The sequence below is a fragment of the Elephantulus edwardii genome, unplaced genomic scaffold (assembly GCF_000299155.1).
Source record: "Elephantulus edwardii isolate Elephantulus edwardi_28Jun2011 unplaced genomic scaffold, EleEdw1.0 scaffold00027, whole genome shotgun sequence".
NCBI classification, from domain to species: domain Eukaryota; kingdom Metazoa; phylum Chordata; class Mammalia; order Macroscelidea; family Macroscelididae; genus Elephantulus; species Elephantulus edwardii.
The window spans coordinates 14,264,859-14,281,163 of record NW_006399777.1 but is presented as its reverse complement, the minus strand read 5'-3'; the positions used below and the strand labels follow the sequence as shown (position 1 = coordinate 14,281,163).

Genomic DNA, 16,305 nt, shown 5'->3' with positions numbered 1-16,305 from the left:
ATTTTAAAATTTATACAGGTTTGTTCTGTTACCTAACATATGGTCTGGAGAAAGTTCTGCATATACTGGAGAAGCAGGATATAGAACTCTTGGGGTGATGTATTCTAAGTTTATGAGATCAAGTTAGATAACTGTAGAGGTTAGTCTTATGAGTATTTGCTGAGTTTCTAACTGTTCTATGGTTCATCAAAAGTAATGTGTTCACTGAAGTTATCTAATAGTGTGGAGCTATTTCATTTTGCAAATATGTTCAAGTTTGATTTGGGTGTTTTGTGGCCCCATTACTGGATGCATGGATATCAGCTATGGTTATGTTCTCCTGCTCTACTGAGACTTAAGTTATTCTATCTTTCCTTGCTTCTTAGGCTATTTTCATTGGCTTGGCACCAAAATTACAACCATGGGGCGGGGGGGAGAGGGAAGTAATAAATATGGTTAAATAGAATATTTTTCAAAAGCCATTATGGGGGAGGGAAGCCATCATAAAAAAAAAAGAAAGCCACAAATAAATAAAATTTGAAAATCATGCACCTGATAAATGACTTGAATGAAAATATTATTATTCTAACAACACCTTTCTCTCAGTAATTGTTAGGGTAACAGAAAAATCTGTTTAGAAGACAGAACAAGTAAACAATACAATCAACCAACAGGACCTGACATAAGTTACTAACATTAATTGAGATAGACCATATTATGGACCGTAAATACAAATTTAAAACATTCAAAATACATTCTCTACTCACAATGGAATTCAGAAATAATGAGACAATTCATAAGTATTTACAAACTACATACAACACTTCTAAAAAAATAAAGTCAAAGAGCTGTCAGAAAGTACTCTGAACCCGGTGTAAACAGAATATACCAAATTTGAGAGAGGTACAGCTACAACAGTGCTTAACAGACATTTATAGGAATAACATCATTTTAAAAAAACAATGAAAAATTACCTGGAAGAAAACAGATAAATAATAAATTTTAAAATGTTTAAAGTCAATATTAAGAAACAGGAAAAACCATCTTGAACAAAATCAGAGATGATAAAAATGTGTTTTAGTAAAAAAAAAGTCACAAATAAATCAATCACCTGTTTACACTCTGAGAAGAGAAAAAACCACAAAGCACAAACAAACCAATACCCAAAGCAAGCAGCATGAGAAAGAGCAAGTATCAGTGAAATGGAAAACAGTGTTTTCCCATATGACCAAAGAGCTGGTCCTTGAGAAAAAACAATGATTAGATCTGTATTTGTGAAAGGGGAAGAGAAGTGGTGACTAAAAAAAAATGACACAGACTAAGAACGAGCATCAATTCCCAATACTGAGTTTTTACTGAGGTTAAATCACCAATTGAGTATTTAGAACAATATTATGTTTACAAATTTAAGAACGGAGAAAAATCTTCCAGTCCTCAATGAAACAAGCAACCAAAGGTTATTAAGGGAAACAGATAACCTTAACGATCTCACATCTAGTAAAAAAATTTCAACTGTACTTAAAAACATCCCAACAAAGTAAATAAATACTAGGTTTGATGAAAATGATAAACTCAATTCTACAAAATTTGTCAATAAAACTAAAGAGGAGAAAACACACAACAACTTATTAGCAAGGCTAGCCCTCTCTAAGGCAGTCAGAAACATTTACTAAAATGAGTCACATCTCTTTCATCAATATAGATGTTAAAATCCTTTAAAAAAATTAGCAAATCAAATGCAATTAATATGTACAATGAATAACACACCAGGACTATCTAGATTTTATACCATAAAAGTCAAGACTAAATTAACATTTGGTAATTAACCAAATTAATTCATTTATTAATATTCTATCTCATGAACACAAGGCTGGGTTATTCTGTTAAGTTAATTCAACCTATTACATTTTTAAAAAGAGAAAAATAATGATTTAAGTACATTAAAGGTCATTTCTAATGAAAATTACGTAAAAAGTAGGAATAGAAACAAATTTCCTTAACACAATAAATTGCTTCAACAAAACAGCCAGCACTACACAAAGATGTTTTCAGACAGGTGCAGCAAGATAAATAATTGAAAGAAAAAAGAAAAAAAAATCTCGAGTCTTTGAGTAGAGGACTTTACTGTTTAAGAATATCCTTCAGAATCTTTAAACAAAAGCTAGCAGAGCTAGTAAACTAAGTAATCTTTTCTAATACTTGAATAAGTTAATGAAATTATTGGAAATGAAAAATAATATAAACACACTCCATTTACAAAAACCACTTAAGTATAGATTATCCATATTCTACACAAGGTTTGTGAGACCAGTACAAAGAAAACGATAAACCTTTATTGAGAAGTTAGAAAGCACCCAAATAGGATTTAAATTATGTGAAAACACAGTATTTCAGTCTTACGTGTTTCATTTTCCTTTGTAACTCTCAAGGTTAAGTGTACAAATGTAGTACTAAACATGACTTCAAACATCATCTATAGCCACCGAAACACATCATTTCACCTTTAATTCAGTCAATAAAACTTACAAAATGATTCATTCTCTGTGAAAATACACTTTAATAATTCATAGTATTAATTACTAAATAAATACTACAGGTTAATTTAATAACCAAACAGGTCGGTTCTTACTCGATGGTTCAAAACCAGACAACATGCCAACTCTGGAGCTCTGGTGGCCCAGCGGCAAGAAGCTGCGTCACAATCCTGAAAGCACGGAGTTGGAGGCTACCAGCTGCTCCGTGGGAGAACGCTGTAACTGTCCGCCTCTGAAAACCTGCTGAGGGTCTGCTATGGGTCGGCTCCGAATCAAAGGTGCACAGCAGCAACAACATGCCAGTGCGTCTTGTTGTGTGTCTTCTTTCTCTCTGACCTTCCACTTTTCTAAGTTTGATGTACAGAATTGAAACAACAGCGAATATAAAGAGTAACTGTTATTTGCAGGGGTCACCCTTTCTGTTCTCTTCTATTTCACCTTCTCAAAGATATTTTGAGTGTTGGCTGATCTTCCCATTGAAGGGACGTGACCACTACAGAAATGCAATATGATTTTAATTTTTTTTTCAATGTCATCATAATCAATAAAACAGCAGGACCACAAAGTGAATGGTACACTATTAATCAACATTCCACCTGCACACAGACAAACAGGTTACTTCCAACAGTATATGTCAAAAATTTCAGACTGTTTTACTATTAGAGGTCGCTCCATTTTCTTCACAGGTATGACAGAGATTTATCTTTTATAGTCAAAGTTGCACTCCAGAAAACATTAAGTGATTAATAAGATTTTCACAGTTTTCTAGAAAGAGTTATAAACAAGCAATAATTATTTATGTAACATTTTTAAGAAACACTTACCGGTATCTATGAACAAATATACCCTTAAAAATAGAGTTCATCATATTTTCAATTTCATCCTGATTTTCTTGTAGCTGAAATGAAAAAAATAATAGAAGAGGAAAAATTTAAGATATCGATCAAATGTGTCTAATTCCTGCTTATGCCTACTTGTCAATTCTCCTGCCAGCCCATTTATTGTGCAACAGTGTCAGAAATCACCAACATACTTGCATTACTCATACTGCTACTACACTGACTTTACAACTTCTCGGGCTGAGCACCACTCTGCACTACACATCTGATAGGAGCCATCTTCTAAATACTTGGTTATAGAAAGTTGAGTATGTTCTGAGCTTCAACTGATTGTTGAAAAACCTCACCAATACTTTAATTCTTGGACTCTTACTTTTTGCAAATACTTTCCCTTCAGGAAGTATGTGTACTGCACTGAGTAAACCTCTTGCCAAGGACTTCTTTAAAGTACCAAAGAGTAAAATCTTCAATTTATAAAGATAAAGGTGTATCTGATCCAAACCCTGGTATGTTCAATTATTTCATATGCATGTGAAAAACAATCAATAAAGACGATTAAAGAACTGATGCCCCTGAACTGCAGTGTGGGATAAAAGTACCGAAGATGCCTTGGAGGACTAAAAGAACAAACTACTATGTCCTGGAGGGAGAGCTACCAGGTGGTTCCTGGAAGCAAGGACAGTGAGACTTCATTTCATATACTTTGGGCATGTTCTCAGGAGGGGCCAGTCCTTGTCACAACAGGGAATGAGGAGGAGATGAAGACTCTACATGAGATGGACTGACAGGGACTGCAAGGAAGGGAAAGCCTAGTGGAGCCTGGGAGGATGGCACAGGATGGGCGAAGCTTCCATCTGTCGCACACAGGGCTGCTAATATAGCAGTGGAGAAGGTAACCACACAACAAATAACAATAAGGAGTGGTGCAACCAACGGTGTCACGTTCCTATTTTCAAAATATTCTTGACCTGGACCAACCCTGAAATTCTATACGTCCTCTGTATGAACTAAGCCCCTGGCTTAGTGTTGCCTTCTGGGGTAAGAACTCAAACAGAATCATATTACTACTGTACAGGAAACTTCCAATTCCATCTAACACATCCAAGTTTCTATTATTCTGCATCAAAGTAGCCTGTAACACTGAGAGGAAGCAAAGTTCCCTCAAAGAGGAAGTTAAATAGAACTCAGCAAGAATCGTAACTAACCATAGGTAATCTTGCAATAACACATACCATACCACACACACACACATTTCAGGCAACACAACTGCTCAGAGTTCAAGTTTATTCACTGTTCTAAAAGAATAAAATCCATGACACAAAAGATAGTGAAGATGGTGTTTATTACTCTAATTTGCTAAATACCAATATTCAGTGAAATGTTCCATTACTGCATGCATAAACATGACAATAAAAAGTCACCACACGTATTTCTTTCTGTATTCCTTGTTTTAAGTTTAACTGAAATAAGCAAGAAACTATTTTCATAGTAAATAGTTTAAATCACTGAAATGTAATAAAAATTAAAAAAATTTCCCCTTGCATTTATTATATGTTAAATTTTTTTTTTTTTTTAAAAAAAAAATTAAAAAAATTTCCCCTTGCATTTATTATATGTTAAAATGAAGATAATAATTTTTTTGGCTAAAAATACCCACTGAAGCACAGTTCCTATACCTATTTTTGTAATATTCCATATATAGCTTGGTTAACAATTTGCTGGTTTTGTGCTTCCTTTTTTTAGATTTTAATGAAAGTTTATAAAGAACTTTTTCTTTGAAAAAAAAAACAAAAAAAAGGTTTTTCAACGTTACACAGTACCCACCACCACCACCACCACCATCACTTTACTATGCAACTGTTATTCTAGACTCTCGTCAGGCCAATAATACCTAATCGTATACTAGTTTTATATAGTTCTCTCTCTTGTCGGTTTCAATGCCCTATGTATACATTATTTATCCACTCTTCTCTTAGCCCCGCCCTAACACCCTTATCAGTTCTGTTCTGTAACAGTTGACATTTTGCAGATTCGTCCTTTTGTGACTGAGATATTTCACTCAGCATAATGTCCTCCAGGGTCAACCATTTTGTATAATAGTTCATGAGTTCTTTGTTTTAAGAGTGCTGCATAGTATTCCATTGTGTGAATATACCACAGCTTCTCTATCCATTCATTTGTTGATAGGCACTCGGGTTGTTTCCATCTCTATGCTATTGTGAACAAAGCAGCAATAAACATGGCTGTGCATATATCTGCTTAGGTGGCGGTTACAGTTATTTTAGGGTATATTTCCAGCAATGGAATTGCTGGGTCAAATGGCATTTCTATTTCCAACTTTTTGAGAAAGCATCATACTGCCTTCCATAGTGTTTGCATCATTTTACCCTCCCACCAACAGTGAATAAGGGTTCCAGTCTCTCTACAACCTCACCAACATTTGTTGCTTGCTGTTCTGTTAAAGTTTGCAGTTCTTTCTGGGGTGAGATGATATAGTTGTTTTGATTTGCATCTGTCACAGACCTAAGGATTTTTAATATTTCTTCATGTGTTTGTTCACCACCTGAATGTCTTCTTTGGCGAAGTGTCTCTTCATATCCTGTGCCCATTTTGCAGATGGGTTGTTTAGCTTGTTGTGGTGTTCGGATATTCTATAAATTCTGGATATAAGTCCCTTATCAGACATGTCATTCCCAAATATATTTTCCCAGTCTGTGGTTTCCCTTCTTACCCTGTTGGGGTTTTGGGATGTGCTTCTTACAAGGGATTTGATTCTTACAAGGTCCCATTCAGTTATTCCATCCTCTCCTGGGTGTAGGTGGTTTTGTGCTTCTTGTAAACCATTACTGACTGGCAACAATTTCTTTCCAGCACTATAATACTGTTCATTTTCTCTCAAATTAAACGATAGCTTAATTTTATAGAACTAAAGCTTGGTTTTCTTTTGGATAATGAAAATGTTTTTCACAAAAAACTCACATAAAAATCACTTGCAACATACGTACACATGAAAATGTCATTGTAAAACAGGGATCAATCTTACATAGAGAATGTCTTGCATTATTTGTTAACAAGTAGTCTTAAGCTTTCTGCTCGAAATGCAAAATTGAAGGCACCCATTTTACACATTAGCCATTTACAGTATTCTCTAAAGCTAGTGTCTTAAAATCTATAGCAGTAACTAACTCCCAGAACGTCTTCTGTCAAATATAAGACTGTTTTGTGACTCCATACTGTCATCAGATAGCATTCAACCATGGGCTGAAAACCTTATAGAAAATTCTAAGATTAACTAATAGATTTAACTTTTAAAGAAAATCTTTTAAAAATGTTAAATATACGCAAACATTTCCACGGGGAATAAAAAAAGACTATAATCTATTTAGAGGATGGTGCAGGAGGAGTCCTGGTTACATGTAATACATGGTGTACTGTCAACGGAAAGGTTGCCAGCTCAAATCTACCAGTGTCCTCTGCAGGTGAGACAAGAGATTTGAATCTTGTCCCTGATGGAGAGTCACAAGTCTGAATCGATGTTAGGTAGTAGACTTTTCATCTGGTGGATGGTTAAACATGTGACTACTGGTTGAAAGACTGGTAGTCCAATTCAGTTTTGAGGTACCTTGAAATGCAGGGCGAGCCATCTGTCTCTGAACTGTGAAAGGCATAAAAGGCCTGGGAGCAGGCTCCACACTGTACACAGATGGTGCTGGCCTGAGTCACAACTGACATGACACCTGACAGAATGATCTATTTACCATATACAAATTTGATTTATATAAAAGATATAGCCAGAGAAAACTAACTCACCTCTTTGCGTTTCTGAAGTAGTAATTCTAACCTTTCATTGGCTCTCTTTCCAATCATTTTATTTCTCTCAGCTTCATACTGCCTCTGCGTATTATCCTGATGAATACTGAGGTTTAAGGCAACATTCACCAAGGCAGTCATGAGCTTCATGGCTAGAAAATAAAGGGAGACTGTACCATTCACACAAGAATCAGACATCTGCATATTAGATTACTAATAAAGAAATCAATAGGACAAAGGGAAGAAACAAGCATGTATTTGCTTATAATTCAAGATCATTTAGACTAGAAAAAAACAGCTAAAACCCAAAACTAGTTTATAGAAACGAACTCATTTTGTTAATCTGTAACAAATTTCTTTATGTCAGTACTCAAGTTGGGTCTACTGACATTTCACAATTAAAAATATTTCACCCAAATTATACATAGAAAAAACTCAAGCAACCTGTGTCAACCGAGATTGTCCTTACCCTCAAATACATAAAATTTCATGAGGATAGTCTTTTCAAGCCCATGTTGTTTTGGGTTCACCAGACCATTGTATACAATTCCTTCTCATACCTTTAATTTGTATGTGTCAAAGGTGCCTGGCATGTTACAACCATCTTATGATCTTTACTTCCAAAGATGGTCCTCAGTTTCTCATTTCTTAAGACACACTTGACATTCATTCAAACACTGACCAATTGTATCAAACTCATGAAGTTCAAGAAAAATGTATTCTGTCAACTTTCAATAGAAAAATCTTCTTCATCATAGGTACAGATGGGTTTTTTAGTGTTTACCTGTATTTATGATCCTGTAAATATTTTTAAAATTCTGTGTCTATTTCTCTTAGGAAGGGGAATAACATAAATAATAAAATTTTATTTGTCCATTTATAATTTTTTTTTATTGAAATGGTGGAAGGATAAGAAAAACAAATTAGAAAATGGAGAATTTTCACAGATAAAATAGCTACCCATTTCCTTATGGAGTATTTAACTGCAAGTACAAATGTTACAGAAAAATAAAATTGTTGATGCTTTAGAAAAATTAATTCACTTTTCAGGGAGATATACTTGCACAATTGAGTATACATTTCTTTTATTAAGCTTTCACTACTTCACTTTAGATAACAATAAACATGCTGTATTCACACACAGATCCAGTTTGTTATTCTAAAATTATCTACAGTTTGTCAAATCCATAAGCAATGACTACTGCTCTCCTGAGACAAAAAAATAAAGAAAAAAGCCTTTGAGTTGGAAGCGTACCCCTTTATCCACCAGGCCACTAGATTATAGTCGCTAGATTCCTTATTAGACCATTTGGACATCGAAATGTGTTTATACCTATAGGAACTAAGCCTTGCTACAGTGACGATAGACTTTTCCATGGCTTTTTCTTGTGTACCAAGGAAACATAATTTGTCCAACAAATGTTCTACTCATTGCAAACACTTGTTACCATAAAATATTTAGAGGTAAGTACACACAGAGATTTCACTCTAAGAAATAAACAAGAATCAGACTGAGCACATCTGTGGAAGGAATTCATGGAGAAGCTCAATATAAGTCATCAAAAAAGGGCACAGGGGGACAGATCAACAATTACTCATGTGCAAGTTCAAACCGAAGCTTAAGTAAAACAAGTTCAGGAGAACCAAGGGAAGAAATACTGAGGAAAAAGAGAGGTGAACTGAAGATTTCCAAGGATGGGTCAAGAATACAAGGTAAAGTTGTAATATAAGCAAATGTGGAAAAGGCTGGAGTTAGAAAACCATAAAGGATACTCAGGCTGGGTCTTTCTCAAGTTGAAAAAAACTACAGAATAAATTCATACTTGGGAGTTTTAATCCTGCAAGATTCTATGGGCAAAAACCTGAATGACACAGAAGGATTAAAAGAATATGGAAAGAATATACAAAGTGATTATATATGCAGGGACATAACCTTGCTTGCTGAAAGTGAGGAAGTCTTGAAGTCTTTGCTGCAGAAGGTCAGAGACTATAGTCTTCAATGTGGATTTACATCTCAACATCAAGAAGACAAAAATCCTCACTGGGTTTTACTGACCATACAAATGATAATAAATTATGGATTCACACTGTAAGGTGGGAATCCTAGAACATTAAATTATGTTCATGCAAAAAGAAGCTAATATCTGAACAGAAGAAGGGAATAGTGCAGGGTTTAAAATCAGGCAAGATGTGGGCCAGGGTTGTATCCTTTTTTTCATACCCACTCAATCTGTATGCTGAGCAGGGGGAGGGCAAGATTCTGATCTGTAGTTCACAGATTTACTACAACTTGTCAACTTGATGGCACACAACACAACAACAACATGACTTCATCAGTTTTATTAGTGTGGTGATATACAGAGTGAGACTTACACATCTGAGACTTTTGACCACAAACCTAAGAGGTACAATACTAAAAGTATCTGGAAATTTTTATTAGGCTGTTGAATCTAATGACAAAACATTTCCTTTTGCCTGAATTAACTTCAATTAAGAAAATAGGATTTATAATTGAAATACTGGACATGTGTCACATATAGCTCAAGAGTGTTCTTCCCGTCATCTATCCATTCCATACATACTGAGACCTATTCAAGGTGAAAGGCATACAAAGGTGGACAAAACCACACCCCCCAGCCTACCCTGTCTTCACTGTGTTTTACATTCCAGTGCTGACAAACAGAGATACATAAATGCTGGGGGTCGGAGAATAGAGGAAATAGAGGTATGTCAGTTAACAGAAATGCTCACAGAATTATGTCATAAGAAAAAGTAAGTTGAGTGAGAAAGTGAAAGAGTGAATGGGCAATTATTTTAAGATGGTTTGAAGAGTTCACAATCTGACCGTGAAGTCAGGGAATGACTGTATTTTTATATGCTAAAACAGTGATCCAGGGAAAGTAAAAGGTCCAAGTCATGAGATAAATTACTATGAAGAAGGAACATCTACTGCTGTCAGCTAGATTCTCACTCCCCGGGACGGAACAGCAGAGGGTTAGAGAGGCTGAAGCTCAGAGGCAGGCAGAAACCGGAAATAACACGGGGGAGAGAAAACTAACCAACCAAAATAAAACCAGGGCCACACTGTGAGAGTTAATACTCGACTCTAATTAGGATTCCACAATTAAATCAAAATGAGGTAAAGAGCACTGGAGGATTTAATGTGGGTGAGAGGAGTGTGCATACTACGGAAATAAAAGCAGCAGAGAGACTAATTTAGAAAGAAACTGAAGTCAAGATGACAGTATTTTGACAAAAATTTAGAATGAAACCTCTCAAAAGTGATCCACTCATTGAACTGATGCTGGTGTACAATAAGATGATAGCACTAAGTTGAGGGAAATATTTAGATCGAAAAGATATTTTGAAGGCAAAGCCGAAGAAAAGGTTTAACAGATCAAATGAGACAATGAAAAAGGAGAGGATGGTTTCAAAGGAAACGTCAACCTGCTTTACTGGTGGCTGCACCATTTCACATTTCCAACAGCACTACAGGACTCTTCCAATCTCGCTCCACCCACGCCAGCATTTGTTTGCTCTGCTACTGTTGCTGAGCTGAAATCTCATTGTTGCTTTGATATACATTTCTCTAATACCTAGAGAGCTTATGCATTTCTTTATGTGCTGATGGTCACCTAGATGCCTTCTTGTCATATATTCTACACATTTTGTAAAAGGTTAACTGTCTTTTCCTTGTTGAGGTGTTAGGATAAATTTCAGGCACAAGTCCCGTAAGAGATATGCCATTACCAAACCTTTTGCCCCAGTCACTAGGTTCTCTTTACTTCTCTATAGAGAAAACTTTTATGTACATAAGGATATAATTATGAGATGGTCCTATTAATCTATTTTATGCTAGTTGTACATTTTTTGCTATGTTTGATAGTCTATTTATAAGTTATAAATGAGGGCTAAAAAATTAGGTCCTATTCTTTTCTCTGATGATCTTTACTCATCTAGATTTTATCCCTGATCCATCCTGAGTTTATTTCTGTATATAATGTCAGGTGTGAATCCTGTTTTCATTTTCTCAATCACTTGTTAGGCATCAGCGAGATGGACAATGACTAGGGAGGACAGAAGGAGAACTGATGCCTTTGGGCTGTGGTGCTGGAGAACAGTATTGAGGGTACCATGAACTGCTAAGAAAACAAACAGATTCATCCTGGAGAGGGTTAAACTGGGCTGCTCCTTGGAGACAAGGATTCTGAGGCTTCGTCTAACATACTTTGCACATGTTGTAAGGAGAGACCGGTCCTTGGAGAAGGACATCATGCTTGGGAGGGTCGAGGGCAGGCACAGGAGGGGAAGGCCCTCTATGAAGTGGATTGATTCAGTGACTGGGATAATCGGGAAGGGGTGTCAGAGACAGTGCGATTGGCACAGGACAGAGGTGAGTTTAGGGCTGTTGTCCATAGGGTTGCTGTGAGTTGCAAGTGACTCGACAGCACATAACAACAACAACATCCATTGATATATCAGTTAAAAGACTTGCTCAAGATTACACAATTAGTAACTGGCATATACATATTTTTCCTTCCAAGTGATCTTGGTGCATAATCAAGCTCTCACTCACTCATTATGGCTCTCACTGAACATCTATTTGTTATCGTACGTAAAATATCACTGGTAGGTAAAGACAGTTTGCCTTTACTGCTAACCTAAATGATGGTTGCTGGCACTCTCCCAGAAGCTCTGTAGCAGAAAGACTTGAGGATATACTTGATAAAGATTATTGTAAAGAAATCCCAGGAAGCAGTCGAGTTGGTAACTCATGAGGTCATCAGAAGTCGCAACAAAAGTCACAACAAACTCAGTATTAACAGACTGGATTTCTTGTTTTGCTTTAGTACCTGAAATAAAGCATCTCTGGAATGAGATATAAGAAAACTAGTCATTCAGGATGCCTTTATCTATTTCATCACATTATTTTCTTTTCCAGTTTTAATTTTAAAACCGAGACTCTATTACTTCTTCTATTATAATTTTTTTAATAAAAAAAAGGAGACTGGCTTTTATTCACGGTAATGGAAATAAAGACAGAAGGAGGGGAAAAAAAAAGGTCAAGACTAAGTGTCAAGTGTCAAGAAAGTTCAATATCAACAGCTAAAGCTAACATCCACCAGGAAAATGTGATACTCCAGACAAGTGAAAAATATTTGAAGAAATAAGTTGTTTTTCAAGAGAAAGGATTATAACAGCCGAATGCAACTTTGCTTTAGGCACTTTGCCCAGTATCCTGGTCTCTATAAAAGCGGAAGTAGTGGAGACAGAAATCAGACTAAAGCTGGTTAGGAGAATTAGCAAAGTAACAATGAGGGGAGCTCTGGTGACTGAGTGGTAAGGAGCTGAGCATGTGGAGCCGAATCCCTGAGGTGCCTCATGGGATAAACAGGGGCAATTTCTTCTTCTGTGTGGTTTCAAGATGATACGAAAACCCACTGGAGGTAAGTGATGAGTTCGTTCCGACTCATTGCTACACAACAAGAAATAACAATGAAGATAAACAATTCTTTCACAAGTTTTTCTGCAAAGGAAATTTTAAAAATGGAGGGTTTCCTAAATGATTATAGAACTGTTATATTAGCATAATGACAGGAATTATGCAACAAAAGGAGGGAAAGTAAAGTTACAGAAAAATTTAATAAGTAAATTTCTTGAGTAGGAGAAAGGGATGAGAGTCACTAAGTCAAAGCCAAGGGCATTCTAATAAGAGGAAAAACAACATGGACTGATAGATCTGCACAGAAGTAGGTCCATTTAATGCTTGAAGAATTCTCTTCTGACTGCTTCTGTTAAGAATGCAAGAAAGTCAACTAAGGAACAAAGGGTAGGAGATGCTACACATTTGAAAAAGTGTGTAACTGTCTTAAGAGAAAATGGTATAACTGAACAGGATATTATATAGGTAGTCCATGACTTCCCCAGTCAATGTAAGTTAGTTTTGATTTAATCCAATAAGCATTTGTTCTGCCTGAACAATGGAATACTGCAGTTTAACGTCAAAAAAATGTGTGTACTAGAATCATTTCCTCTTTTTCTCCAATGACTTTAAATCCTTTGCTACATTACATTTTTGTTTGTTTTAAATCATATTGTTCTTTCTACTGATTTTAAAAAAACAACCCAAAAAACACACCACCACATGGAATCAAGATTGGAGGAAAATTCATTAGCAACTGCCATCATGAAGACAGCACAATCTTCCTTTCGGAAAATAAAGGTGACTTCTATAATTTACTGATAAAGCTTAAAGACTTCCTTATGGATTATAACTCAGCATAGAGGAAATGAAAATCATTAGAAATGGATCAATAAAGAAACATCATGACCAGTGGACAAACGTATAACGTTTTCAAGAATTTCATTTTACTTAAATCTACAATAAACATCTTTGAAAGCACCAGTCAAAACCCAAACGCTGCTGCACAGGATCTCTGGCAAGCATCTGCTCTGTTGTGCACAGCAGTGTGCTGGGTTAGAGCCGACTAGTACCTAACCACACAGAAGAAAATGGGCTACGTTTCAGGAGTGTATTTTTTCTCCATATCTATTAAAACTGTATGCCAAACATGTCATTAATGAAGATGGACCCTACAAAGAACAATGTAGCATCAGAATCAGAGGAAGATGATGATTTATCATCAAGGTGCACTATGCAGATGACACAACCTTGCCTGCTGAAAGCCAAGGGCTAAATGAAGAAATTGCTGCAGATGATAAAAAAAAATATAGCCTATAATATGGATTGCATTTCAACACCAAGAAAACAAGGGTCCTTTATCATAGGGCCAGTAGGCAACATCATGATAGAGAGAGAAAGGATTGAAATTGTTAATGATTTCACCTTGCTTGGATCTACTAACAAGACCTTTAGTACCAGCGGTCAGAAAATAAGCAGACGTTTAATTTTGTGCAAGTCCGCCGTCACGGACCTCTCTAAAATACTGAAAAGCAATTAACATCAGTTTGAAGAACAAGGTGTTTCTGATTCAGGCAATGGTCTTCAATTATTTGTTATGCATATGAAAGCTGAATAATAAACAATGAATAATAATGACAGAGCATTGAGGACTCTCCTTCATAGGGTCGCTATGAGTCGCCTGCGACTCAAAGGCACTTAACAACAACAATAATGACAGAAGAATTGATGTGTCTGAGTTGTGTTGGAGCAGAGTATTAGAGTTGGTGAAACAAAAAAACCTAGTACAAAATAAGTTAGTTGCCAGCAAATGTAATGACTGGTATTCAAACTATGGAAAACAACACCTTTAATCAACATCTTGCATTTATATCCACCTAAACTCTTCCCTTGCAAGTTATTGTCTCTGAAAATCCACTGGAGGGTCAGCTGTGAGTTAGTTCTGACTCTATGGCAAACAGCAACAAATATTTAAAAAGAAACAAAAGAAAAAACTTAAATTTGAGCTTAATGATATACACTATACTTTAAACCCAGGAAGTATCTGTACACGCAAACCACAATACTTGAATACAGAAGGCTGATGGGTATAGAGAGTTCATAGACACCAATTAAGAGTGAAGGGAACATGGTAACCGCATAGTCCTGGTGATGTAACGTATCACATCTTAGGCTGCTATTGAGTCTACTAGTCATTCTAGTGGGTAAAGTTGACAGAATCTTCCTGCAAAGTCCACTGGAGCTACTTCAACAACAGTGAGTCTCCTTATCTCTCTCTCTCTGTGTATGTTCACACAACAGAATCTAGCAAGATTCAGGGATTAGAAATAGGTGACTGCGAAGAAGTTGAGTGCATAAAGAAGATATGTAAAGAAGTGGAGAGAGTAGCATTTTAAAGTTTGTCTGATGAACATGAAATTCCAAATTTCTACTCCAATTAGACGGTCAGTCTTCCACATTACAACCAACTTAAAAGAGCGGAAGTTTCTACCTACAAGACAAAAACCAAACAACTCCAGGTATTTGGAATCATCAGACCCATTTGCTGAGCATGTGTGAGTGCTCCCTTAAGTTTTTCAACTTAAGAGTTCAGCCAGCAGTCAAACTTAGAAAGACTGGAAGATGATTCTGCAAAGAAAGTGAACTTCCCCAGTGTAAACGTGTCCACTGTAATATACACACACCGCTCTTTGGAGATCGTTTTTCTAATGTCTCGCTCTAGAAACTGAAAAGAGAGCCAAGAAATAAGATATTTTAGGGAAGTCTCCAGTAGGAAAGGAAGCAATAAAAGCAAAGAATCTTAAGATGAAAAAGCAGGAAGCCAGAAAAAATTTCAAAGAAATAGTTGACGTGAAAGAGATTAGAGAAGAAACATACTTATTGTATAGACAAATCCAAAAACAAAGGCCAGAAGAATTAGAAAGAACTCTTATAAACTTAACATGGTAGTCAAAACAAAGATAAGAAAAGCTGAGGAAATACAAGAAAGGTCAACAAAATGTCTAAGAAAGAGAAAATAAAAGTGCAATAATAAGAAATTGCAGACTCATGCAAAAAATCCCAGAATCCAAAAATAATTATGTTTGCAGCATCAAGTACCGGTATATGGGGTGAGGTGCGGTGGGGAGACAGTGAGACAGTAGCTGTAACAGAGCACAGCACATCACCACAACATTTCAAAACATCAACAATAAAGACAAACTCTAAACATTTCTAAACAAAAGAAGCAAGAAAGAATAAAAAGGAAAAAAGTAACAGTGGATTTCTTAAATAGTAACACTGAAAACTAAAAATGTCAATTTGCAAGAAAACCACTGTCATGGATGACTAGGATATAGTTTACTTTTGAAGCTTGTAAAATTTTAAATTTCCCTAATTCTTATTAGACTCAAAGGCACTCAACAACAGCAATACTTTCAAAACCACCCAAAAGACTTAACACCTTAAACTAATTGCCACTGATTTGAAATTGATGCAGTACTGATTCTCCAGCGGGTATTTGGAGGCTGCACTAGAGGTGCCTTCTAAATCTCCCCCCAGAGCCCTTGAGGGTTCAATCCAGCCGTTAGGTTAGCAAGACAACTTCCTCAGGGATACACTGCTCGAGTTCCTTTTGTGTCAAACTGGGTGTTGTTGTTGTTATGTGCCATCGAGTCGTTTCCGACTCATAGCGACCCTATGCACAACAGCCCTAAACCCTGCTCTATCCTGCGCCAACCGC

General features: G+C 36.1%; 1 protein-coding gene across 2 annotated transcripts in view; it reads right to left on the bottom strand.

Annotated features, from left to right (window-relative positions):
• The window catches only part of STAG1 (stromal antigen 1), a 256,619-nt gene that overhangs the window by 110,975 nt on the left and 129,339 nt on the right, over positions 1-16,305 (bottom strand). For both annotated transcript variants that reach the window (XM_006883361.1, XM_006883362.1), the window contains exons 7-8: positions 7,163-7,314; positions 3,338-3,411 (exon numbers count right to left, since the gene is read on the bottom strand). In XM_006883361.1, the coding sequence (XP_006883423.1) occupies positions 3,338-3,411; positions 7,163-7,314 (226 nt within the window). The remainder of the gene's footprint in view (positions 1-3,337; positions 3,412-7,162; positions 7,315-16,305) is intronic.